The sequence below is a fragment of the Sphaeramia orbicularis genome, chromosome 18, assembly GCF_902148855.1.
Source record: "Sphaeramia orbicularis chromosome 18, fSphaOr1.1, whole genome shotgun sequence".
NCBI lineage: Eukaryota > Metazoa > Chordata > Actinopteri > Kurtiformes > Apogonidae > Sphaeramia > Sphaeramia orbicularis.
Window position 1 is genome coordinate 2,052,529 of NC_043974.1, and position 27,990 is coordinate 2,080,518.

The 27,990-nt window shown below is 40.4% G+C and overlaps 2 protein-coding genes across 7 annotated transcripts in view; one reads left to right on the forward strand and one right to left on the reverse strand.

The window, feature by feature from the left end:
* Nucleotides 1–27,990, forward strand: part of LOC115438929 (NACHT, LRR and PYD domains-containing protein 12-like) — a 209,562-nt gene that overhangs the window by 98,161 nt on the left and 83,411 nt on the right. The window lies entirely within an intron of this gene.
* The window catches only part of LOC115438123 (NLR family CARD domain-containing protein 3-like), a 33,006-nt gene continuing 31,953 nt past the window's right edge, over nucleotides 26,938–27,990 (reverse strand). For all 6 annotated transcript variants that reach the window (XM_030161524.1, XM_030161521.1, XM_030161522.1 and 3 more), the window contains one exon: nucleotides 26,938–27,680. In XM_030161524.1, the coding sequence (XP_030017384.1) occupies nucleotides 27,671–27,680 (10 nt within the window). In that variant the 3' untranslated portion in view covers nucleotides 26,938–27,670. The remainder of the gene's footprint in view (nucleotides 27,681–27,990) is intronic.

The following is a 27,990-nucleotide window of genomic DNA, read 5'->3' on the forward strand; positions in this document are numbered from 1 at the left end:
GTATGGGAGTGTTTTCCTGGAGGTGGGTGTGGTCTACAGTCAGTGAACAGGTGGACTGTCAGTTGTGCGGGGGCACAGACTGCACCACCCTGTACCCCCACAGGATTAGAAGGAGGACGCAAAGTGACGCACACACACACGTGGTTACCAACCAACATGCACCCCCCCCAACGAAACACACACGTGCACCCCACACACACACCAGTGAAAGGCACGTGCATGCACCCCCCCCCCCATTCCACCCCCCCACACCAACAGATGAATTCCACAGGAAACACTGACTGTATCCAATGGATCAATAAATCCATCATTACTGAATATGACCTGGTTTATCATGAAGTGTAGAAACCATATTTAGCTTTTATTCTCACAGACCGTATTGAAAAAGAAATTCAGGTTCTCAGGAAAATCGCCACTTATCAATTAATCGTTAATCGATCGATAAGGGCGACCAACTAACGATTAATGAATTAATCAATAATTTCCATCCCTAATCCAAATGTGTCCATAACTTTTGGAGTGATGTTACTAACAACCAAACCAACCCACAAAGCCCAGTGGTCACATGACCTCCTGGTGGAGGTACTGAGTGCCTCCTGCTCCTCCTCTGACTAAACTCCTCCACTCTTCCATGTCCTTGGTCTGCTTCATTCCGTCTCTGTTCCATTAGTGCTGCTTTATCCCACAGCAGCTTTTCCACTGGACTGTCTCCAGTAGCACACACTAAAGCCTCATTTAAACAGGACGCTCTCACACACTTTCAACCTGGTGACATTTGCAGAAGTAATCTGAGTACATCACCTGCAAACCGCGGTTCAACCCCACACACTAAATTCTAGATTACACACATGCTAATTAGTCCACGCAAACTGGGACCTGAGTGGATCCAGCCTGGACCATCAAACAGCTCAAATAATGGACAAAGCAAAAAGTAATCTATTACCAACAAATACACAGAAATTATTCAGGATTCATGGGGGGGGGTATAATTTAAGGGGGAAAACTACCTTAAAATTCCCTGAATCCATGCGACCAGGAAAGGTTTGAGTGTTTCAGTCAGAGGGGTGAGACTGTGGAACAGATTTAACCTGGAGTTAAAGAAACGTCCAAGGATGAAAGAACTGAAAAGAACAAACAAAAAAAAGCAGATTCATGTGAACAGCTGAGGATGTGTGGGTTTGTTACTGGGATTATTTGGGCAGACGTGGTGTATGATGTTCTGTTCATGCTTTCTTTTCTTAGATCCATCATTTAATAGGTCTAATGTATGTGATTTTCTTTTACTGTAGTTTGGTTTGGTTTGTTCTTTTCTCTTCTGCCCAGTTTGACTCAGTTCTGGTTGGAATAGTTGGACTTACTGTTTCCATTATTAGTATCCCCATGGTTGGTACTGTTTGGATTGGTGATACTTTCTTATGAGGGTCTTCACCACCTTCTTAACTCTTGCCCCCCCCCCCCCCCCCCCCCCCCCCACTCCATGTCAGGTCAGCATCTAAATGTGGTTCAACTAAACTCATAATAAAGTCAGTCAAACATCAAGGGCAGCTTCATAAACTTTATGAAGTTTCCTTTGGCAAAGCAGATGTGTTCAGCAGCAGAAGGAGACAGAGGACCATTCTGCTGTTAGGATGAAGATTTCTGTCTTTCTTTCTTTCTTTCTTTCTTTCTTTCTTTCTTTCTTTCTTTCTTTCTTGTGTCAGTGCAGTCGTATGTGTCAGTGTTGAGGCTGACTGTTGTTTTTTTGTTGCTGATCACTATCAGAGGCTTCAGTTTTCTTCCTCTTCACTTTTCTGATCCATATCACTGATGGAAGGAACTGAACCACACTGGGTTCCTGTGGTCTGTGGTTGCTGATAGCTGATTGGCTGATGCTGTCGTCGAGCCTCGTGATGCGTGTACGGACAGAAAAACAGGAAGTGTGTGATGATATGAATCAGCTGTACTCAGTGAATATATGTTTGTGTGTAGATTCAGTTCAGATACTGAGTTGATCCTGATCTTAAAGCTTCAGCTGAAGTAAACTGTGCAAATGGACTGGATGAATCCCAAAACTGTCCCTGTGCTCGTCCTACAGACTGAAACGTTTGTACAGTTTAATATCAGAACAACTTTCATATCCTGACTGGGTTTAGACAGATCCACTTCCATATGACATCTGACATTCAGCTAATAAATGTATGAACCGAGATAAATAATCTAAACTAAGCTAAACTAAACTAAGCTCATATTATTCACTGTGCTCAAACCAGCCCTAGTGTTTTTCATCTGCACTATTTATCTGACAATTACAGTCAAAGAAGTTGGCTCAAATGGTTTAAAGGCTATTTTTAACATGAAATAAAATCGTTTTCCTCCATAAGTATTTCATGAATCTGGTATTTTTGGTATTAGTACTTCATATACTGTTAGCACAAATACTATGAACTCCTTTAACTGCTGGGCTGTCAAACATGCGTTCCACCAAAGGTTCCAGTCCGACCCCTGGATGAATTTACACAGTGTCTAAATTCCACAGTCCAGGCTGTGGAACTCATTTTAGTGTGGGTTCCACATCCAGACCAATCTGATCTACAGTCCAATAAGAACAGCAGAAGAACCCACACAAAAGAACCACTGCAGATTTACTACTGGGTTTGATGGAAATAATAATATTACATTATGTCTGGAAATAATACAAACTTCAGTTTTTTTTCTTTTAGTGCAAAAATAACATTAAATTATGAAAATATTTACATTTACAAACTATCAAAAAGAAGTATACCTCAAGTACGTGTGATTAAGTATACTTAAGTTTTTAAGTACACTTCCCAAAGTACACTTTTATGTATCAAGTATACTGATACAAATATACTATTAGTGTACTTACAAGTAAACTTTTTGGAGCTAAATTGGCCCAATTTTAGTTTCTAAAAGTACACTTTCAGGTGTACTTCAAAGTAAACTTCTAGGTGTACTATTCGTTTACTGGGAATAAACGTCTGGTCCACTTTTTAGTTTAGAAAAGTACACTTTCAAGTATACTGAAAAAAATAACTTGTAAGATTTACTTAAAAAAATCCTCGTAACAATTTGCACTAACACTTTAAAAGTAAACTTTACTGCTGCAAAATCCAGTATAGGTTACTTCCCAGTATCCAGTAACATGTACTAAACACTACAATGAACAGCTGTGAAGTTATGAAGTAAATGTTACTTTGTGATATCAAAGTTTGAAGTTATATTTACTTAGAATAATTAAGTAAAATACATACATTTTTCCAGTCAGGAACAACAAAATATTAAGTAAATATTATAAATCTGTAGTATTTAGTGTTATGAAGTAATTAAGTACTTTTCATTAGTGTTTAATAATTCCAGTCACTCAGTTGTATCAGTTGATTTACTAACTAGAATTATGTAAATGTTATTTTCTCTATGCATGGAATAGTTTATGACAAATCACAAAATTACAATACAGTTCAATTCAAATGTTATTGAACAATTGCACAAATAGACACAAGAGCCCACTTTAATGTTTGTACCTTCAGGGACAACTTCATCCCATCCAGCTCCAGGAAAAGTTTGTGAAATGCTTCCACAGTGCAGCGCAGTGCTGGGGGGTATGCAAGGTGGAGGGCATACATCAGTCTCATTAGCAGTGCACAAGCTTTAGCAGTTGTTCTGGAAAAATCATCCTCTACTAATTGGTCTTCAGTAAAGAAGGGTCAGTTCAAATGTTCAGTGTCAAAGAAATCCCTTTATTTGGAGCTCCATAGAAACAGATCCCCCTCAGACTAAAGACTGAGACGCTCTGAACCCACAAACACAAATCCCCCTGTAGTCTTCTGTCTGCCATGAGAACATGATGATGTGTGGAAAGTGTTCTGGTTAGTGTCAGGAACTGAGAGATCAGACCCCTGTGAGAACTGTGGGTTTGGCCTTCTACTGTGGACACAACACACAGAGGTCCAAACTGCTCTGGAATACACAGGGACATGAAAAGATCTGAAATAGAGTTAGAAGCCTATATGACATATGAAATATAGGAAAATATATATGAATATATATGGATCTAAGGAGTTTAGGTATTACACTGTTCTAAAGTTTATATGTTTTATTATCTGTACACACACTCAAAGGTTTTGTCTTTTATTCTACAATGTAACATTGAAGCAGGAAAAACTAGAGGAAACACACAGTATCTGTGTTTTTACAGTGACTGAAGTCATTAGTATTTTTTCATTGTAGTTTGAGGGACAGTCGTCTAATGCCAAACAGCATCTGTTCTAGTTAAAGCAGGAGGAGTCACTGGGTGAAGTTTAAAGGCTTTAGTTGGTTGAAGGTTATTTTACATCAGATGTGAACTGATGTGTTCAGGTGTGTGTTTGTAGAAGACTGACTCTGTAGACATGGAACTGAAACAAATGAGAAAGTGATTGGACAAAAGTGTAAAGTTCAGTCGAGTTAAGTCCAATTAAAACCTGAGCACATCTGACTGGATCATTAATACATTTGAATTTACATGATTTATTCTTTATTCAGGTTGAATAACTGCAGTTTGTCAGAGATCAGCTGTTCTTCTGTGGCCTCAGCTCTGAAGTCCAATCCTTCACATCTGATAGAACTGAGTCTGAGTGGAAACAACCTCCAGGATTCATCAGTGAAAGAGCTGTGTGATTTCCTGCAGAGTCCACATTGTAAACTACAGTGACTGTGGTCAGTTCACTGTTAGTTTGATAGAGTTCTGTTTTAGGAGCAGCTGAACCTCATTTATGAACAAACAGAACTGACATCCATAATGTTTTACAGTTCCAAGAACAGTTGTGTGAACCCTTTGAAATGTTCTAGTTTTCTGCATGAATTGCTCGTAAAATATGATCTAATCTACATGTCAGTCACAAGTACAGACAAATACAATGTGTTTAACCTAATGGCACACAAAGAAAAATAATATTTCATGTCTTTATTGAGCACAACTATGAAACAGTCCCAGTGAATGTAATGATTGAAGCTCCTTTTGCACCAATAACCTTAAACCAGTGTTTTTGGAGCTGCTGATCTGACCTGCACAATGTCCAGGGACATTTGGGATCATTCTTTCTGACACAACTGCATCAGCTCAGCTCTATTCTTAGGATGTGTGGTGTGAATGGCTCTGGTGAGTTCAGTCCACAGCGTCTCTATTGGATTCAGGTCTGGGCTCTGACTGGCTCTGTCCAAAAGGAGATTTTTCTGTTTCTGAAGCCACTCTAGTCACTTTACTTCTGTGTTTACATGTTGACAAACTCAGGATTCCATTTTGTCCTCCATGATTGGAGCTGCCGTGGCCTGGATTGGCTGGAGAGTCGACTGGTGACCGAAGGGTCGCAGGTTTGATTCCCCGGACTGGCAGAGAGTTGTTGGCTGATGTTCCCTTGAGCAAGGCACTTAACCCCCCATTTGCTGTGTGGTTTTGGGTTCAACACATTCTGTTTGTCTATACTGGTGACTGAGATGCAGATCACATTTTATGAGCAATTCATGCAGAAAACTTTGAGGGTTCACAGAGTTTTTCTAACCACTGTATAGTCGACACCATTTAATGTTGGATTTTTCTGTCAGCTACAAAAATTACAGTCAGTAAAAACTGTTTGGTTGAAATGAATGTTGAATATTTCACATTCATGTTGAAAACCTAAATATATTTGGCTGAAATGTTCATTAATTTGAATCTCCATCATTTCTTCTTTATTCAGGTTGGATAAATGCAGTTTGTCCAAAATCAGCTGTTCTTATCTGGCAGCAGCTCTGAAGTCCAATCCTTCACATCTGATAGAACTCGACTTAAGTGAGAACAGCCTGAAGGATTCAGATGTTAAAGAACTGGAGGACCTTGTTCAGAGTCCACACTGTAAACTGGAGAAACTGGAGTAAGTAATGTCAGTTTGTGCTGGTTTGGTGAACACCTCCATGATTAGAAGTCTGTTTGATTATTTTTAGTGATTCCTCTGTGGTTTGAATAAATTCAGAAAAGTCTCCGTTAACATTTCTTTCTGATCTGTTTGTATTTTCTTCTTTCTTCAGATGGAAGTCATCTGTGGAACAGTCACTGTGATCAGGACTGTGTGAGGATCAGCTGAGTCCAGATGATCGACAGATGTGAAAGCAGCAGCACATCCTCACTTCTTCTCCTCCACTCCTCACTTCTTCTCCTCCACTCCTCACCCCTCCCTCTGATGATGTCACAGAAGGTGAGGCAGACTTCCTGTAGCTCCGCCTCCTCGGTCCATCATGTGACTTTAAAGGCGGTGAAACATCCTTCCAGATGATTCTCTGAGATGGATTCATGAGGAACCACGAAGCACTGAGGAGTGGAGGAGCTGAAAAAGAAGGAACTGACCAGAGGTTTTTCATTGGATGTACAGTCAGTGAACCAGTGAGTTCTGTGGATGGCACTGAGTTATTTTGTGCTGCCACCCTGTGGACTAATGGAGAACTACACTGTATACCTGAAAACTGGACCTGTGGTCAGGCAAGGGACTATTTTTGGTCATTTCCAAATACATGACAAGACAGTGACATCAGCAGTTCCAGAGAGGACATTGAGTCCACAATCTGAGGTCCAATGTGGTCTACCAGGGTCTGTCAGGTCCAATGTGGTCTCCAGGGTCTGTCAGGTCCGATGTGGTCTCCAGGGTCTATCAGGTCCAATGTGGTCTACTGGGGTCTGTCAGGTCCAATGTGGTCTCCAGGGTCTGTCAGGTCCAATGTGGTCTACTGGGGTCTGTCAGGTCCAATGTGGTCTCCAGGGTCTGTCAGATCCAATGTGGTCTCCAGGGTCTGTCAGGTCTAATGTGGTCTCCAGGGTCTGTCAGGTCCAATGTGGTCTCCAGGGTCTGTCAGGTCCAATGTGGTCTCTAGGGTCTGTCAGGTCCAATGTGGTCTCCAGGGTCTGTCAGGTCCACCTGTGCTTTGTTCAGTTCCATGCAGTAATGGAACTAATGTAAGGAATGATGTTCAAAGGGGTCATGTGGATGTGGACAGGGGTCTGGACCAGCACACATGGGGGTCTAAGGGGACAGGGGTCTGGACCAGTACACATGGGGGTCTAAGGGGACAGGGGTCTGGACCAGCACACATGGGGGTCTAAGGGGACAGGGGTCTGGACCAGCACACATGGGGGTCTAAGGGGAGAGGGGTCTGGACCAGTACACATGGGGGTCTAAGGGGACAGGGGTCTGAACCAGCACACATGGGGGTCTAAGGGGACAGGGGTCTGGACCAGCACACATGGGGGTCTAAGGGGACAGGGGTCTGGACCAGCACACATGGGGGTCTAAGGGGACAGGGGTCTGGACCAGTACACATGGGGGTCTAAGGGGACAGGGGTCTGAACCAGCACACATGGGGGTCTAAGGGGACAGGGGTCTGGACCAGCACACATGGGGGTCTAAGGGGACAGGGGTCTGGACCAGTACACATGGGGGTCTAAGGGGACAGGGGTCTGGACCAGCACACATGGGGGTCTAAGGGGACAGGGGTCTGGACCAGCACACATGGGGGTCTAAGGGGACAGGGGTCTGGACCAGTACACATGGGGGTCTAAGGGGACAGGGGTCTGAACCAGCACACATGGGGGTCTAAGGGGACAGGGGTCTGGACCAGCACACATGGGGGTCTAAGGGGACAGGGGTCTGGACCAGTACGCATTGGGGTCTAAGGGGACAGGGGTCTGGACCAGCACACATGGGGGTCTAAGGGGACAGGGGTCTGGACCAGCACACATGGGGGTCTAATGGGACGGGGGTCTGGACCAGCACACATGTTGTTGTGATGTTCTAACAGTGATGTTCTAGTGTCTTAAATACATGTTCCTTTGACTTTAAATGTGTTTTTCTTTTCCATTTACTTTTTTTTTTTGCAACTTACAGGTAAGGAACCAAATATGGTAAATTCATTAACCTTGATTTTCTACATGATAAAAAAAATTGAAAAATTTCACAAAAGTAATATAGTCTTGTTGGGTTCTCCAATAACACACTCAGGTGTAAATGTTGAATGTCAGAGTATTTCTGGGAGTGTTCTATAAAGGGTTCAGAGGTGAGTTCAACAGTTGGGACTTTAGTTTCCGTCTGTTTCTTTTCATTCTTTTCCATTTCAATCTGTGTTTTTCTGTTCTGATGCGTGCGTTTCTCTTTGTCATTCCATTCAGTTCAGACTAATCCTAATGAAACCAACTCATTGTGAAAACATTCTCATGGGTTTCATGTCTTACTTGAGCAGAAGGATGGGTTCTTGGTCAGTGTAAAAATATGACAGATGACATACTGGGCTGGTTGACAGTGACAAAGTCAGAGCCATAGACACACAGAGTTGGGACCTGTTTGGATGTGAGCCCTACGTTGATCACATGGTTGATGTAAGCCTCAGTAGTTCCAAACAAACTGCACTGTCATGTTCTTCTATGGGACAGACAGCAGTGAGTGTGTGATTGCAGGTAAATGTCCAAATAAAGCACACACTAGTCTGTTTCCAACCGCTGTGTCACTACTGTATGTATGTTTGTGTCCGTTGTGCTTTTGAGCAGTGGGGTTGAAACCACTGAAAGGACGGACTTTATTACTGTGAAGAGTTTTAGATTTAGTGGTAGGTTTATGGAATGAGCGCAGGACAAATCCAACTACTAACAGTCATCACATGGAATTCTGAAATGTTCATAAATGACAAACAGAATCAAATCAGTGTCAGAGTGGACCCATATTTGGAGCACAGGAAATGACAGGAATGATCACATGACCTCAGCTGACAAACTGAAGCCGACACCAGCAGGTCGAACAGAACAAATCAAATCAAAGCCACTGAGAACCACATGTGGACTAACGGTACCTTAGCTTGGAAACTCCATCATCTGTGGTTCTAGTGGTTGAGTGTGAACAGCTGGAAGTCCAACACAACAGTAGTTTCAGATGGAGATGTATCCAAACACTAACACAGAGCAAAGAGAACAGAAGGAACAACAGAAATGTCACTAATACAGGACAGACACTGGATCATTTGAAAGATGAGAAGATCTTCTTCACTTTCCGCTGGAGTTTCTAGATCAGCAGAAACACAAACAAATGTGTTGTGACCCAGAAGTAGGTCCATATTTGGTCCACCAGTTTGTGCACTGGGAGTCTGTGGAAGTTCACTCTGTTTTCTGGACCGCTGTGGAACAAGTGACAGTTTGTGCTTCAGGTCTGAAAGTGGTCAGAGGTTCAACTTTCACCCACAAACCAGTGTTTGTGATCTGGAAGTTCAATGTTCAACTATTGGTTTGATAATAAAGCCACGAGGAACAGGATTTCACCATCCACTATATTAACCCTTTCATGCATGAATTATGAGAACCTGAGTCCAGAGTTTTTTGACCTGATTGTTTTTATTCCTCTTTAGGCGTGAAAAAAAAAAAAACAATGCGATTGAATTGTTTTTAATGAATGTATTTTTCGCAGAGTTAGAAAAACCATGAAACACAGAAACGTATATATCAGAAAGTGATGGACTGTGTGACAGTTGTAAAAGAAAACATTTTCAATGCAGCTAATCTGATGGGACTAGTTGTTCCTCACTTCATGGAGATAATATGCCAAAAAAATAAGAAAACTGTTTTTCTTATCGTCTAATTGCAATTAGCAACTGATTTCCACTCCAACATGTTAGTGCAGATCAGGTTTATCCAAAACACAAAATGACAGGAATGGTCTGAATGTCAGTGTATTATTATGGGATGGTGCATTAGTGTCCACTGCGTTGGCTGAAATGGAACTAAAACAACAAAAGCTGTGAATATACAAGAGAACAGCTGGAGAACAACTGACCACTGGAGTGACCACTGGAGTGACCACTATACATGAAAGGGTTCAAATCCCAGCGTCTGACAGAGACAATTGTACAAGTGACAAAGAAAAAACAGGAAAGAGGAGGAAAAAAGGTCGAAAAACTCCTCTGGTCTCCATTTGAACAAAGGGACTTGAATGGGAGCTGTCCTTTCACTACATGTCCACTAGGGGGAGCTGTAAGTCCAGAACAGGTCAACACTGTGGCTGTCAGTTCAGTTCAGTGTGTGTTGTTGTGCACTTCAATGAGGTTGTGAATGGTTCAACAGTGGCAGAATGGGTGAAGAGGAACCACCAAGAGAAAACCTGCTGATGTTTCCACTAATGTTTCCATTCTGCTCTTTGACTTTATTCATGTGACACAAATGAATGGGATGGAGATCAGGAACAAATCAAACCATGATGACTGGGTTTGTTTCATTTCATTGAATCCACTAAAAGGACTTTTTCAAGGTGGAGTTTGGATTCCACTGATATTCCAATCATTAGTCGAATAATTACTCATTAAATCCCTCATTCCATTCAGATAAATATTGAGTTAGAAATGGCAGATGTGGTGAAATGCCCTGCAGGGAAATCTATTCTCTAATGAGGGATTCATTCTTATTTGGGTCTTGGTGATTTCTTTGGACACATTGTATAAATATCTTTGTGATGCTGGTGTTTTCAGACATTTTCTGTTTGTCTTCAGTCTGAAAACGACATGAAATGTTCAGACTTCATCCAGAATGTGATGAATGGATGCATATTTACAAATGAAATGATGTTCCATATGTTCTATGGTTTATATGTACATTTGATTTCCTTTCTTTTTCATTTTCATTGCTCATAGTGGACCAACTATTTCTGCTTCAAGGATCTAATTCAATATTTTGTGTGGCTCATTTTTGCTTCATAAACTGGATCAGTTGGTTTGAACTTGTCCTCAAATTCTGTGAGTAGTTGAGGTTGTGATGAATGCAGATGTATATAAATCTGAAATGTGTGTATATAAATGTCAGTTGGAATGTAGAAGTGCAGATCTCATAAATGCTGTCTGATCTCAGTTCAAAAGTTCCTTTGAAAAACAGAATGTGAATCCAGTGAAATGAGCCCATTCATCTGTATGAGCTGGAGTTCCATGAGGCGGCCAGTAGAGGGCGGAGGGGGGTCACACCTGGAGACCAGGACCAGGTTCTGCTGATCTAGTCTGCTTCTGTTCACTCTGGTTCCTCGTTTTCCTTATTTACTTATTTTTTCCCCAGATTTTATTCTTTTTTTTTTTTTTTTTTTGGAACATGCAAAGAAAATCAGACCAAACAAAGCAAATGAAGACATAAACAAAATCCCATTTAAATGGACAGAATCTGTCTTCAGCACATACAAGTCTGAATATTGCATGGTGGAAAAGGAGGAGGAAGAAGTCTAAACTTATTTCATCCTACCCCTCTGTGCTTTTACACCTTTATCATTAACTTTATACAACAATCAGCCCATACTATTTCCCTCATTTTAGCATCGAACCACAACAATCCATAATGCAGTAAGGCCTAGGAAAAAAAATGTGTTTCCGGTTTCCCGACCGACCCTAGAAAAACCTGCCGACCCTAGCCTTTTTTTGGGGTGGGCCGCTGGCAGGGGACATACATTTTGCGATCTGACACCAGAGTGATGAAATGTTGTAGAATAGGTTTTCTAACATGCTCTGCTTACTCCTAGTGTAATAGAAAAGGTTAAATAAAGACATCCACCAAGCCTAAGGTTCAACGATGACATCTGGGTTTAATTAATAGGATTGGAACAGATCCAAGTCGCGCCAGGCTTTGGGGGTTTCACACTAGGGCAGTGGTTCTTAACCTGGGTTCGATCGAACCCTAGGGGTTCGGTGAGTCAGTCTCAGGGGTTCGGCGGAGGTCAAGACACACACTCGACTCATTAGTCAGGTGTGTGTGTCGGGCTAGGTCCGTGTATGTAAACAAATGGCTTCGGAGACTCTTTCTCTGATTGACATCCAATATACGTGGTGTATTGTTGTTGCTTATAGCACTACAACACATCCAGAAGTGTTTATAATCTCTTCCACTCGTCTGACGATGAATTATTTGAGTATTTTCCACATCGTTGTTATGACTTTTGCTACTTCCTGTTAACCACGGAGGCAGTCATGTGTAGCATTTGTTTACATTTTTCGGTCACCGCACTGGTCAGTTACAATCATGTGACGACCGACGCACCGTCGCGGATGGAGAAATCGTATTACGCTAAAGCCGAGCTAGTGCCGTAATAAAACCAAGGTGAAGCCACGCATTTCTGAACTGGTCTGTCAAAGGCAACAGCAGAAGTCACTGATTTGCAGTAAATATTCATTATTATTGTAGCCTGATGGAAATTAGGTGATGGGTGTGTGTTCAAATGTTAAAAATGATAAATAGCATAAATACAATAAGTTCATTATTGGAATACATAAGATTAAAAATTAAAACCATTTCAGTGTGGTAGTATTAAAAAGGTCATGTCTTTGTGAAAAGGTATGGAATTTGTTGTGAGTTCATGCACTGTATTGGTTTTGTTCTTTGAACACAGTGATGTTAATGCACGGTTCATTTTGTGCACCAGTAAAACATATGCCTGTGTCTTGAATTTGAAAAAAATCATATTTTATTTTTTAATAAAGAAGGGTTGGGTGAATGCACATATGAAACTGGTGGGGTTCAGTACCTCCAACAAGGTTAAGAACCACTGCATTAGTGTCAGTGTGATTTCAACCACACAGAATCATGTGAAGATCATTTGGAATATTTCAAACTCATAATACAACTGTATATGTTCAGGTCTCAGTGAACTGCCTGTAACTGAGAGAAGTGCATGAACAGATTATTACTGGTCTGTTTCAGAAATGATCTGCCTCAGAGGTTAAATGTGCTAAATGTGATTTGTTCAAAAACAAAGGGTAGAGGAAGACCCTTTGACTGGCCATGGCTGGTCTGGTCCTTGGGCTGTGGTTGTGCTGCTGGGGGTTGTGTGGGGGGTTGATGGTGTTCTCCCCTCTTTGGGCTCTGCGTGCTGGGCTCCACCCCCCACCCCCCCCCCAGCCATATTAATTTAAATTGATTCATATAAACTCAAAACAGATCCTAACTGATACAAATACATTGTTACAAATATTAAATTATTTAACTAGTAGTATTGGGACTGCCTCCGCCGCTACCGCTGCTACAATAATTCTAGCAAATTAGGCTACTGGTATTATTAAATATTTTTGTATTATTACAACAATTCTTATTTTCCCCCTCACTCCCCCCTCTCTCTTTCTCACTTTCATTTACACCCCCCTCTTCCCCTTTTCCCTATCACCCCTAACCAAGCTATATGCTTTAGTTGCTATTTACATTTATGATCTTTTTCTTTGTAATATGATGTTGTTGTTGTTTGTCAATTCTCTGACATTGTTGTTGTTTTTGGTTTGTTTGTTTATTTGTTTGAGTTTCCCTTTGTTTATGTGTTGTTGTTGTTTTTCTGTCCACATTGTCTTGTTAACTATCACTAATTAAAAAAAAAAAAAAAGTCACTTTGGCTGAAGCATCATTTCATGGTCCAAAGATGCACAAGAAAACAAGTCAAAACAATAACTGTTTGAAAGACTTTTTATTAGGAAACCAGTATTTACAATGATCATGGTCAAAATGTCTTTATAGAAAATAAAAAAAGTGAGCAGAGCTTACCAATACCCCGACCCCGTCACCCCTCCTTCCCTGATACCCTGTCTACCCAGGAATTCATTCTGAGTCTTAACTTTCAATCTTTTCAAAAACTTTTGAAAAAAAAAGCAAAATTTGAGAGAAAGGCACATGTACATGAATTTTGAAAACAACCGGGTGAACAGGGTGTAAGAAATCAGTTGGTCATAAATCTCAGATGAACAGCTGTTCAGTTGTTCTTACATAAATAAACATGATGTATCTCACTTTTGGCATTAAACACATTCATGAAAATAATAAATAAGAATTAAATACATTTTAAAATTTACTATATTATATTTAGACACAGATCAGAACCTAATGAATATCCCTCACTTCTCCGTTCCATTTGTTATTGAACCACAAAAAAATGTGACAGGACTGCTATAGAGCCCATGAGCATTTGACATAAAGGGGACATTAACCCTAGTCCACATTATGGGATGGTACTGGACCTTCACACTGACACAAAATGATCCACAACTGCTGTAGCAACATGGTGGTGAAACATGGTCCTGTCCATGGAAAAGGGCCCTAACCCCCCCTCCACCCCCCAGCAGTTTGTGGACATGAGACAGAGTCATTTCTTTTTTTTTTTTTTTTTTTTAATGGGCTCAGCTGGCTGACAGGCAGCTGTCTGTACCGATAAGGCAGCAGCCGACACCAACTGTACTCCCAGTCATCATTGCCCATTTTTCTAACACCTTTGTTTGTGTATCCTCTTTTATTTGGACATTTTACCAGGGAGTATCTCACACTACTTTTTTTTTTTTTTTTTTTTTTCCTACTTGTCTTGTCCAGCGTTCTAACAGTACAATGGTAGTCTGGTTCCTTTTGGTGCTGAACAAATTTGCTTTGCCAAGGGTAACTTCATAAAGTATATGAAGCGCCCTTTGATATTCTACTGTGTTTATTATGAGTTTTGTTGAACCACATTTCGATGCCGGACCTGACATGGGGGGTGGGGGTGGGTGGGTAGAAGAAGGGGAGAGAACAAGAGAGAAGAAGGTGGAGAAGACCCTCACAAGAAAGTATCAACAATACAAACAGCAACAACCATGGAGACAATTATAATGGTGACAATAACTACAACCAGAACTGAGTAAACTGGGCAGAAGAGAGAGAAGAAAACAAAACAAAACAAACAAAACTACAAAAAAACAAAAACCACAACAATGAGATACATAAGACCTATGAACTGAAGAATATAAGAAAGCATGAACAAAATGTCGTATACCACATTCGTACAAATAATACCTATAACAAATAATACCAGAAACAAATCCACACAACATCAGAGTCATTTCTAAACAGACTCAAATGTCCCAGTGTCCTACATTCATGACACTGGTTTCTGTGTGGACGACTCATCATTTTTTCATTTAAATCTTTATACTCTGTATCTTATTCGTCCTCAAATTTCCTCCATTTCTCTAAAACTGCAATAGCTGAAGTCAGAAAAAGAGTGAGCGAATACAAACCAATATCCAGGTCACAGTAAACTGGATTAAAGTCCGAGAGCAAACACACGTCTCCCATACTCAACATTCATATAATACTCTAACACAGGGGTCTCAAACATGCGGCCCAGGGGCCAAACGCGTCCCACCAAAGGTTCCAATCCGGCCCCTGGGATGAATTTGCAAAGAGCAAAAATTCCACAAACAAGGCTATGGAATATATTTTAGTTCAGGTTCCACATACAGACCAATATGATCTACAGTTAAATAATAACATAATAACCTACAGAAAATAACAACATATTTTCTTCTCGGTTTGATGTGAAAAAAATAACCTTACATTCTGCCTATAAATAATGACAACTTCAATTTTTTTTCTTTGTTTTAGTGCAAAAAATAACATTAAATTATGAAACTATTTACATTTACAAACTATCCTGTAACAGTAAAACATGAATAACCTGAACAAATGTGAACAACATGAAGAAAATTAAGCGCAATTTTAACAATTTTCTGACTGTTCTTCAGTGTTTAGTGTCTTTGTAGAGCTGACCCATAATACACATGTAAAAATGATAAGTTGGGGCATAATATTGTTAAAATTGCACTTATTTTTCTTAAGAAATTTCAGTTTCTTCAGGTTATTCACACACTTTTTTGTTTGGATGGTTCATAAAAGTAAGTATTTTCATAAATTAATGGTGTTCATTTTGCACTAAAACAAAGACAACAATTTGCAGTCGTCATTATTTATAGATTATTCTGTTGTTATTTTACTGGTTCGGCCCACTGGAGACCAAATCAGACTGAATGTGGAACCTGAAAGAACAGGAGTTTGAGAGTCCTGCTCTAACACTTTACACATAATTTCTATAATGTGCAGAAAATGAAGTTGTGATTTATTGTCATCAAAAATGGTGGATTTAAGATAGTGTAGAATTCAAATAAGAATGAATCCTATCATGTATCTGTGCTCTATTTTAGTTTGTTTCTTCTTGTCCCATTTCTGCGTTAGTCATGCTCATATTTCATCATTTTTGCAGCGAACACTACATTCTGCACAGTAATTGTTGCACAAGAGATTTTAATCTTGATTGACCTCAAGGTGAAAACAAAGCCAATGTGTCACAGGAAAGATGATCTGATAATCAGGTGTTTCCCAGACCATGAGCAGCGTCTGCACACAACCTAAATGGTCTTCTCCATGTGGACATCCAACCTGAAGATAGCGCTGCTGTCTGCTCCTCTTTGTGCTGTGATGGTTCTGAGTGCTGCTTCCACCGAGTCCACCACCATGTAGAATCATGAATCTGTCATCATTAACTCAGACAATATGACGGAGACAGGGACCAAAAGTCTGGATTCATAAAAAACAAAGACATGAGAAGGAAAGTGTCATGGTGTCGTCACTTCAATCATTTGTCCTTTTCCAGCAGGAAAACAGTCAAAACCAACACCCCTTCAACACCTGCAAAAGTCTGTACTGTTTCTATTAAACAGTTTCAAAATGCCAATACATTTCCTTTATCCACACTGAATCAATCAAAAGAAAGGAGAGGTTTAGAAAGTGGGAACTAAAACATGTTCCCTTCATTTTGTTTTCCTTACAAAGATCAATAAAGATGAAGAAAAAGTAATAATTTCCCCCTCTACTCTTTCTTTATAAAGAATCTGAGGTGTTGGCATCAGTCTCCATCATAGTTTTTGTTTTTTTAGTCATGAATTCATGTGTTTTTTTCGGTTGTTAATAAATTGTTGGTTGGTGAAGCAGCAGCACCCTCTGCTGGTCACACAGAAAAGTGTCAAAGCTTACAACACCTGAGCACGGACCAGCCAATGGTTGAGCACTGTTGAGCGCTCAGCCCACCAATCACTGAGCGAGAACTTGTCACGCGCTCAGCCCACCAATCACTGAGCGAGAACTGGTCACGCGCTCAGCCCACCAATCACTGAGCGAGAACTGGAGTCATTCATTTCCGGCGGTCGTTGAGGTAAGGTTTATGCAGACTCTCACTTTTCCTTATAGAATTTATCATAATTTTGACAAATGATTCTCTGAAAATTAGTAATCGACAACACCACCATAGACAAATATATGATTGGGTTTGTTTATGTGTGATGACAGCTCAGCTGCTGTTTGTATCTTGTTAGTATGCTAGCAGGCTGAAGTGTCCGACTGATGACCCAACAGTTGACTTAACAGTTCAGATCTCCCTCAGAAAAATGTAGTAACTGACAACACTAATGTTGACTAATGAATGATATCGTCCGTGTTTTAGCTAGCTAACGTGTCTGCTGATGCGATGTTTATGTACCCCCCCCCCCCCCCCCCCAGAGGGGCTTGTGGTGTACTTTATGTTGTTTATCTCCTTGAGCTGACATTGTGACTAATATTCTGATATTTTCTATTCTACAGAGAAACAGATGAAAACTATAGAGAAAAAACGGTAAGACCACTTTTTTTTCAAAGCAGGCTACTGGCTTTGTGTACAAATAACCTTTATGAAAGCTGTACTATATGTGTGCATCCAAGAAACTTTCAGATAAAACTTTCAAATAAATTTTATTGTAGTTACACCTGTGGTTTTTTGCCTATAGTAGAAAAATGTATGACTTTTTCAGCTTATGCTGCATTGTATTAAATCTATACATACTGTAGGCTATGAAATATGAATGAATGAATGAATGAAATCTTTATTTCGAGGACGTAGACAGTGAAATCAAAACAAAAAATCAACCAACAAAATATAAGTACTGGTACAGAAATGACTGATAAGCAAACACACAACAAAATAAAGAAATAATAGTAAATAAATAATAATAATAAGAAGAAGAATATGAATATAAATAAAACAAATGAAATGAAATTATACATGCTCGAAAAGGAGTAGGAAGAAGTAAAAACTTATGTACTCCTACCCCATATTTCTGTTCCTTATGATCATTATATAGCAATCATTATTTTGTATGAATATTATTAATAATAATAAAAACAACAACAATAATAAGAGTAGTATAATAATATCACACATCCTTTTTCCTATATACACTAATATGATAATACCCATTTACAACTTTTCCTACCAGATATTAATACCAGATATTAATAAAAACTAAAAAGAACAAAAACAAAACAAACAAAAACACATATACATACATAACAATACTGTTTTAGATGTAAGTGATTTCACCCAAATATTTTCCTGTGTTACTGAAAAAGATGGAAAGCACAAGGATAGATTCCATTTCTAACATCTTCTACATTATATCTCAATAAACTCGGCTTTTTGGATTAACCATATCTGTATTTGCTTCACCAATTTGTCAGATAATGTAATTTTTTTCTATAATGTATTATACATGTGAAAGTAATTTAATACATAGGCCAACACCATATTCAGAATACAAATTGAATCTTATCAATGACAAATGAAATCTTATCCGTTCCATCCAGGTAAATAAAACACAATAGAAATAATTATATCAGTAATAGAATGTGAATAAATATGTGTATGGAAAGAGATGACTGAAATTGGCAAGTTGTCTTCTTGCATTAATAAAAGGCAGTTTTATTCGATCTCTGCAGAGCTCAGATGCAGCCAAGGCTGTGGCAGGGGACCCCCTGTGCCGTCCCAGACCCTGTCTGGCTGGACCCCAAGCAGGCGGAGGCGGCATCCAAGAGGGGAGAGGGGTGAGCTGTGGCGAGGCCGGCTGGTGCTCACGTTCGGGAAGTACGAGGGGCAGACGCTGCAGTGGCTCCTGGAGAACGACGTGGGCTGGCTGGTCTGGCTGCTCTTCGAGTTCTGCCAGAAAGGGGAGCAGAACCAGGTACCCAGGTACCAGTGGCAGAAGCAGAAGGAGGTCCTGCAGTGGCAGAAGCAGAAGGAGGTCCTGCAGTGGCAGAAGCAGAAGGAGGTCCTGCAGTGGCAGAAGCAGAAGGAGGTCCTGCAGTGGCAGAAGCAGCACATGCTGGAGTACACCAGAGAGTTCCCTGCCATCACCTGCACCTGGACAGAAGACTAGAGGTGAGACGCACTCAGCAGTCAGTGAGCAGTTGAACAGTAATAAGCACCAGAGTTTTAAAAACAAATCTCAATTTTTTATGATATTATTTCTCATATGATATTTCTTATATTTATTGTATTATATGATGCTTCCTATATTTATTATATTATAGGATAGTATTAATTATATGATATCAATTTTCAACAAAATAACATTGAAGTGGTTTATTTTAAGTTTGGTAGGCGTATTGGTCGTGAGTTCAAATATCTGAGTTGTCCATAATGTTATTCATATTGTATCTTTTTTTTAGTACTCTATCTATAGGCCTAATCTACAAACACTATCAACTTGTCATTCACTCCGTCACAAAAAAAAAGCAGATGAAAACAAGTATATCACAACACGCATTTTATTCAGATTAAGATATGAAAGAATTCACCAAAAAGTGCAGATTTAAGTCATGTTAATCTCATAGACTGTGAGATGGGAGGCACCATTAAGGTATACCTAGCCCTTTTATGTTCAATGAGGTGGCTTTGCACGGAGCAAGCAAACATACAGCACTTTCTGCAGGAGATCAATTTAATTTGACATGTCATTTGTCTACAACAGTTTGTTTATTTTCTGCAGTTACAGCAGTCAAAAGCTCAACGGGCAGAGTCTGCGGTCTCCCAGTTTGAGCAGGATCCCAACTATGCCAGCGATGCAGAGCTGTTGGCTGCCACAGGTAAGATCATTACCTCCACCAAGGAGGTTATGTTTTTGCCAGGGTTTGTTTGTTTGTCTGTTTGTTTGTTTGTTTGTCTGTCCATTAGTGTGCAACATAACTCAAAAAGTTATGGACAGATTTGGATGAAATTTTCAGGTTTGTTGGAAATGGGATAAGGAAGAAGTGATTAAATTTTGGTGGTGATCGGGGGTGGGGGGGCCCACAGATCAGCCTTGGCGGAGGTCTGCGCTCTCCGAGTGCTTCTAGTTTATATTGAAATGAACAAGAAAAGACTGTTGTGTTCTGCTCTGGAGCTGTTACCACTGTGTGCTAGAGCCATGTCAGATTCATTAGTGTAGTGTGTATTTAGCAGTGCCGTTCCTACTTCTTTTTTTATTCAATCTCTTTGTCAGAGAACATCCTGGAGGAGTCTGAGGCTGCGGTGTGCACCCAGCTCACCACCTGTGGGGAGCTCACTCCAGCTGGGAGTCAGGACACTGAGGGCCGGCCCAGACCCTCATCCCTGGAGGAGAGCTCTGCTGCCTCAGAGCCTGGTGGGGTTGTGCTGGAGGGCTGGCAGAAGTTTTGGGAGCAGCCCCCTGCCTCTGCCCAAGCACCGGGCATTGCCACTCCCAACATCGGGTGGCTGAAGGGCAGCGAGACGGACGGCCTCTTCACGAGGGCCTCCAGCTACAAGAACTTGAGAGGGGAGACCGTAGAGAGGAGGCTCTAGAAGGAGCAGATGGAGTTCCACCCGCCGCCACCTCCGTCGTCTGTCAGGGGGGCGCTGCCCAACATGCTGGCCTTCTTCACCACCCCCAGGAGAAAAAGAGAGAAAAAAAATAACTAAAAAAAAAGCACTATATGGAGAGAGAGAAACCCTGTAGTCACTGTCCACCACATTCCATCCCAGCCAATCCACCTCTTCCTGGTTCTACAGTCCAGTCCACTCCTGGCCCAGACCTGTCCTCCCTACAACCCACCCACCTACTCCATCTTAGGCCTATGCATGTACATATGTATATACTCCCACCCCACCCCACCCCACCCCACCCCCTTTTTTTTTTGTAAATACTTTCTTCTTTTCTCCTTTGGACTTTACTGTAAGAATACCACCAGCACTGATGTGTGGCACTAAAGTCTGTCTGAGTCTGTATCTGTGGTTCTGCACTGGACTCACTCATTTTGGGATCAAGTGCACAACTGCCATCTATGAAGCCACAAACACTGAGTTACAGTGTACTAAATTTCACACTATGCAACTCATGTACTTGTCAAAATGTGAACACAAATCAGGCACTCACGCTAATCCTAAACCACAACAAAACTGACTTATAACTTGTTTACAAACCCTTGTGTGGTCTATTTTATTGCACTGTGTTTTACTGATGTACACTGCATACAAGTTGTATTTTCATGTCTGCACTTACTCAATTGTTTTTTTGTTTTTTTTTTTCATGTCACGCATTTCAAAACTGACTTATAACTTGTTCACAAACCCTTATGTGGTCTAATTTATTGTACTGTGTTTAATTGATGTAAACTCCGTACAAGTTGTACTTTCATGTCAAAACAGGGCAGAAAGTTAATGCTGTCATAAAACTCCTCAGCAGCCTTCTTAAGTAAGAGTAGACTAAACCAAATGGGCCTATATTCTGTCATGTAGGTGGAACACAAAGACAAATGTTAAGAGTTCCATGTTTGTCCTGGTACTACCAGTACAAGTACTTCAATACTCAACAAATACTGAACAGGTTGAATCCTGGGTTCTTATAACAGAACTGTTCCACTGGTTTGTCTGGTTACAGGTGATGGATATGACAGCAGTTTTCTTCTGTTGAATCTGTTTCTTCTGTTGTTTTATTCACTCACATTAAAGCGTTCTAAACAGTCTGATGAATAACAGATGTTTCATCTCACCTGCTACTGTCAGTTCAATGACATTACTCCACTCTGTTGTGACAGATGAGTCGGTTCTTCCTCTACATCTGTACGATCCACGCTGTGCTGTAGTAGCTCTGGTAATTCTGTACTCATTTGTCGTTGTAGGTGAGTTTAATCTGCTCGGTGTCCATTCATATGTCCACCCAGTGTTTCCTCCATCCTGGATCTCACACCTGAGTGTGAACGCCTCTCCATAAAATACTTCAGACCAGTTTGGATCAAGAGTCAAAACGACCCTGTGTGTCACTGTTCATGTTGAAGGAACCACACATATGAAAAGGAGAGAATATGTACATGAACTCTTAGGTCTCAGTGTTAGATATAATCTGTATTCATAAACACATAATACATTATATCTGCAGGTGTACTGAACTTCATACTGACAAACAGTCAGCTTCATTTTACCAACTGAGTTGCTGTCTTTGCTGTAGTAAACTGGATCTCCTCTGCCTCCTCTGCACTGGTAGGTTCCTCCAGGTGGGACAGTTATGTGTGAATATGTGCTCTGGGGATAATAGTCTGTGTTGTCTTTCTTCCAGTAGTATTTCCATCCAGATGACGGTGGATCCCCGTGAAGCGTGAAGTTGTTTCCATGTTTCCAGCATTAAAGAAAATAGAAACAGCAGAAGAGTGCAAATGTGTGTTCATTTATTTGTCGGACCTGATGGAAAGCATTAGTCAGAACTAGATCCGTGGAGGAGCGTCTTGGTGTACCGGTTCACCCCCCACCCCCATAGCTTTCCACCTGGGCCTGATGGAAAGCTGTCCGGGGGTGGGGGGGGTGAACCGGGACACCAAGGCGCATATTTTCTTTAATGCTGGTGAATGTCATTTTATTTGACTTCATTAATGCCAACTCCCATCACCGCGGTCGTGTCCTCCAGGAAGCCGGGCTACAGGCTCCGAGCGCCGGTGTGCTTGAAGGGCTTGATCGGTGCACGAAGCGGGGCTCGGAGGTCGGAGCACAGCTTGGTTCTGATTTCTGTAAACGAAACTAGTTCCGTGATCCGTAATCGGAACCGGTTACGAGAACGGAAACAACTTGACGCTCCCCCGAGAGGCTTTCAGCGGCACAGATAGAAGGAGCTCCTGTTGGACCAGGGACCACTGTCCCACTGACAGAGAAACACACACACATTTGAGTTTTTTCAGGAAACACGATCTCCTAAACTCAGAAAAACAACGCAGATTTTTTTTTTTTATTATTTTTTCTCGTAATTATGAGATAATTATCTCATTAATTCAGAAAAAGAGCCGAAATTTTTTTTTTTTTTTGAATGCAATACGCTTCTGTAGTTTTTGAATGAAAATTATATTATTTTATTTGATGTCACTGTTTTATCAATGACAGTTTATAATATTAAAGTTTTTCTTTGTTGATCACAGTTTTTTTTTTTTACACTTCCTGTGATTTTTCAATTGGAACTTTCTGTCACTTGTTGCCATGGAGGGGAGGGTCTGAGGGGCAGGGCTAGGAGGGCACCATTTGCATATTATTTCCACAGTGGAAACAGCGACACTCAGCATTTGTAAAGTGTTCTGTATGGGATCCATGTCCTCCTTTCCAGTCCAGGTCCACAAAGCCTCCACTAATGCTTCCCTGTGCTTCAGTAATGGATCAGGGGCGTAGAACTGGGTCTGGACTCTATGGACCCGTCCATCCCAGTATCCATCCACTCCTGTGGACTCACTATCAGTCCAACCGCTGTCTGTAGTGTTTAGTCAATGACTCTGGAACACAAAGGGTTAACAGTCGGTCTCTGCTAGAAGTCCCGCCTCTAATGTAAATGTCGCTCTCCGATTGGCTCTTTGGTTTTGCTAACGTACATGTGATTGGCCGTCCCCACTGTCACTCCATCTACTTGTAAAAGGAACCTGTTAGTTGGACGCTCACGTCAGTTTTCAACATGTTTGTATTTGTTCTGAGTCACATCAGCGAGACGGATTTGAATATGAGTGGAGTCATTTGGACGTGTGTGTGTGTGTGTGTGTGTGTGTGTGTGCTCAGTAATTAGGATGTAAAGGATGTCAAAGAAAAGAAAAGTGGACGTCAGACACTTCTATAGGAGTTAAAGTGTAAGTTAGTTCAAGGGTCTAGAACTGTAGAGGCTCAACCCAGAAACTGAAGAAAAGACACTATTTAATACTAAACATACACTTTTAAAAGTTATTTTACTGATTATTTTAATGCATTTCTATGGAAGAGCAACTGTTTAAAAAACAAAGAAAATTTGTGGGTAAAATACAATAAAACCTCAGATTGTAAATGTGATTCTAGATGTGATTTTATCCATATTTTTGGGAATAAATGACATGTAATAATAGAAAGTAAAAGCCTTTTTTGTTCAGACAGTAACTGTACCATCAAACTGTATGAACAGTGGATCCACAATCTGTTCATATGACATGAATCAACATATTTATGTCAGGAGACAGAGAGTAGAGAGGAGGAGGAGGAGGAGGAGGAGGAGGAGGAGGAGGAGGAGCAGAGGCTGTAAATTCACAGTTGGTTCAATATTAATGCATATGTTCGTCATGTGAATAAAATTGCAGAATGCATTAAATTCTTGTTTTGTCTTTAAATATTCACACATACTTTATAAACTTGTCAAATACTGATTTTTTTTTTTTTCTGATTGTTTACTTGTTTGATCATCTCGACATGATGTGAAATTATGATCGCAAATGCAAAAAAACATCCACTTTCCGGAGTGCTGCCTTGGAGCACTTCTGTGTCCACACCAACGTCAGAGTCAAACCGACTGCCTTGGGTTGGACAGAAGTGAAATGAGGACGGAGCAGAGGCAGAGGCAGCAGATGGTGTGGTCCACAATGTTCGGATATTTTCAATAATCCCTGTTTCCAAACAAAGTGCAAATGCTAAAAGTGTCAGTGCAGATGGAGGTGGGAGCAGCAGTGTGTTCTCCAGCAGCAGAAGCACAACTGATGGAAACAGGCTCCTGTTCTCCTGTTCAGCCCACTGGAGAAAACCACTACAACTCAACAGGGGATTTACTAATGTACACAAATGGTTCAAACTCATCTGAAACCTCCACAAACCCAAACCCACAACCATAACCTCTAGAAAAGCCAAGCTCTAGACCTAAAACTCTAAACCCAAACACCACAGAGAAATACAAACCCATAAACCACAGGTGTCAAACATGCGGCCCGGGGGCCAAATCCGGTCCACCAAAGGGTCCAATCCGGCCCTTGGGATGAATTTGTGAAATACAAAATTACACTGAAGATATTAAATATCCTTTTAGTTCAGGTTCCACATTCAATCTCAAGTGGGTCAGACCAGTAAAATACTATCATAATAACAGAGAAATAATGACAACTCCAACTTTTTCTCTTTGTAAATGAAAATATTTTCATGTATTTACTCTAAAAAAAAGTATAATTTCACAAAAAATGTGAATAACCTGAACAAATATGAACAATCTGAATTGTTTTAAGAGAAGTACAATTTTAACCAGATCCTGCCTGTTATTAAATGTATTAGTAGATCCACTGTGATCTGTCAGTTATAATGTACATGTGGAAATGATAAACTGAGACAGAATATTGTTAAAATTACACAGATTTTTTCAGTTTGTTCATGTTATTCACATCTTTTGAAAGGATAGTTTGTAGATGTAAAGTTGTTCATAATGTAAATGTACTTTTTTCGCTCTAAAACATAGAGAAAAGTTTGGAGTTGACATTATTTATATATTATTATGTTATTATTTTACTGGTTGGGCCCACTGCAGATCTAATTTAGCTGAATGTGGAACTGAACTAGAATGAGTTTGACACCCCTGCCATAAACCAATCCAATCCTCCTCCTGGCTCCCCTACACATTTCCCTGCCTTGGTCCAGGCCGGAACCTTCTAAAGGGCCGTCGTTCCTGCGGGGACTCTTTTCACTGACGGACCTGGACACAAGGACAGGGTCGGTCCAAACACTAGAACACCATTCACTAGTGGTAGGCAGGTCATGAAGCACTGAGGCTTTCCCAACAACTGTGTCCAAAAAGATTCAAAGCTTCAAGGTTTCAGTGACGCTGACATCTGGTGGACGACTGAAGCCATAGCAACGTCTGAAGCGCACGACTGAAGCGCCGACACTGTTTCAATCCCATGTCGGCAGTAAAAGTTCAGAACAGACTGCATGGGCATTCAAGTGTTTGGTTCATTCACACCAAATAATGATTCCATCATCATTCCACACAAGTCCAACACAAATGTGTATTAAAAGGACAAAATAATCATGTGCAGACGCTCTCACCCAAACTCTACAACACATGCCAGATGAACCCAAAGAATCCATCTAAAGGATATGAAGGGTTAAATGTTGGTTTGGCTCAAAATGCACTGAAACACTGAGTCAATGAAACTCACTGAAAGACTATGAGCCAATGAAAAGCTTCCAAACGTTCTGAAGCGACGAAGCGCAAAGCAATGACGTCGGAAGCTTCAGACGTCATCGGTCAGGTGCCGCTGGTGTTTTGATACGAGCCCCGACACAGTGTTTGGAATCACTCCGCTTCAGGAAGAGCGACACAAGCTCCAAAGCCTCGGTATCATTTGCCCATCAGTACCATCCACTAAACACTTTCAAATCCACTAACACACACACACCAAACAAAGCTAAACGGAAATATTATTAGGAATTAACGATTACCGGTATAACGATAAACCACAGAAAAATCACAGATGGTTAGTATTACCGTTTAAATTCTAATTCTCATGATAACTGTGTTTGATTACCGTACTTTTAGGAGAAAAAATGTCTATGTAAAGATCTGCTTTTATGTCAAATATTTGAGTATAGTTTTAATTTATCACAATATTAATTTTCTATACCTAATATTTGGAACCAATATTCACTTTTCAAGTCTTTGAAAAGGTTCGTTAAGCATCTGTGTGTTATTTATGCAATAAATTATATACATTTTTCTAATCAGATTTTACATATTTTTTTGTGTTTTTTGTCCTTTTATGTTTTTATAGTAGGTTAAAGTGAAAAAATAACAGACAGATGATATAGATGAAGTTGTGCTGAAAAAACAGATCCCACACATGGGTATAGTAAACATTTGTTTATATAGTATATAAAGGCAAAACCAAAAGGACTGAAAAACAGACAAAATAGACTCAGACCACTAAGGGTTAATATTTGAATGTTTCTGACACTGAAAGTACATTGTGCCAATTATTTTATTTTATTTATTGATTTTTAATACAACTTGGTTAAATTATTTCAGTGTGTGTATTTGTACTTTTTGAACATTTTGAGCACAATTTCAACAATACCGCAATAATAATGATAATCGTGATAGTTTTAGTCACAATAACCGTGATATGAAATTTTCATATCGTTACATCCCTAAATATTACACATTTCTACTGCATCACTTCTGTTTGGATCTAATTTATGTCTCCCTTTTTCTCCAGGGCCAAGCAGTCATCAGTTAAAATGCTAGAGCCACCGGATGTAAAAACTGAAAAGGAAAGACAATAAAATCATCAATAAACGACTTTAAAACCAATCATGTTCAGTTATTTTCTATGTGTAAATATGTTTGTTTAAAGTGCTGTGCCATCAAAAGCTACATGTGCAAGTGAAAGTGTTGAAGTGAAAAAGGCGCCTGTATTTATACTGAACAGAAACAAACAGCTGTTTGTTCCAATATGGACAAAAACCTGAATCATACAAACTCCAACAAAATCAAAGTCAGAATGTTCTGAGGTGTCGAAGTGTGTGGGTGTTTTTACTGAGGAGTGGAGGAGAAGAACTGAGGAGAAGAACTGAGGAGAAGAACTGAGGAGAAGAACTGAGGAGTGGAGGAGAAGAACTGAGGAGAAGAACTGAGGAGAAGAACTGAGCAGCTCCATGTTGAACTGACAGGAGGAGAATGAACTGAGGATGTGCTGCTGCTTTAACATGTGTTGATCATCTGGACTCAGCTGATCCTCACACAGTCCTGATCACAGTGACTGTTCCACAGATCATTTCCATCTGAAGAAAGAAGAAAATACAAACACAGATCAGACAGAAATGTTTCCTCAGACTAGGGCTGGGCCATAAAACCACAACTATATAGATGGTGAAAGAACTTTTCCTCATTAGAAATATGAGACATGCTGGAGACAATTTTGGTGGGATTCATTGGTCCGTGTTTTGACAGACATAAGAACAGCCAATCATATTTAAGGAACACCACTGAACCAATCGCTGTAGAGCCACGGCAAGTTCGGTCGACGCCCACAGCACAGGTGTAAGAGCAGCGGCAGCACACACACTAATGTTTGGGCTGAAGCAGGAGGTA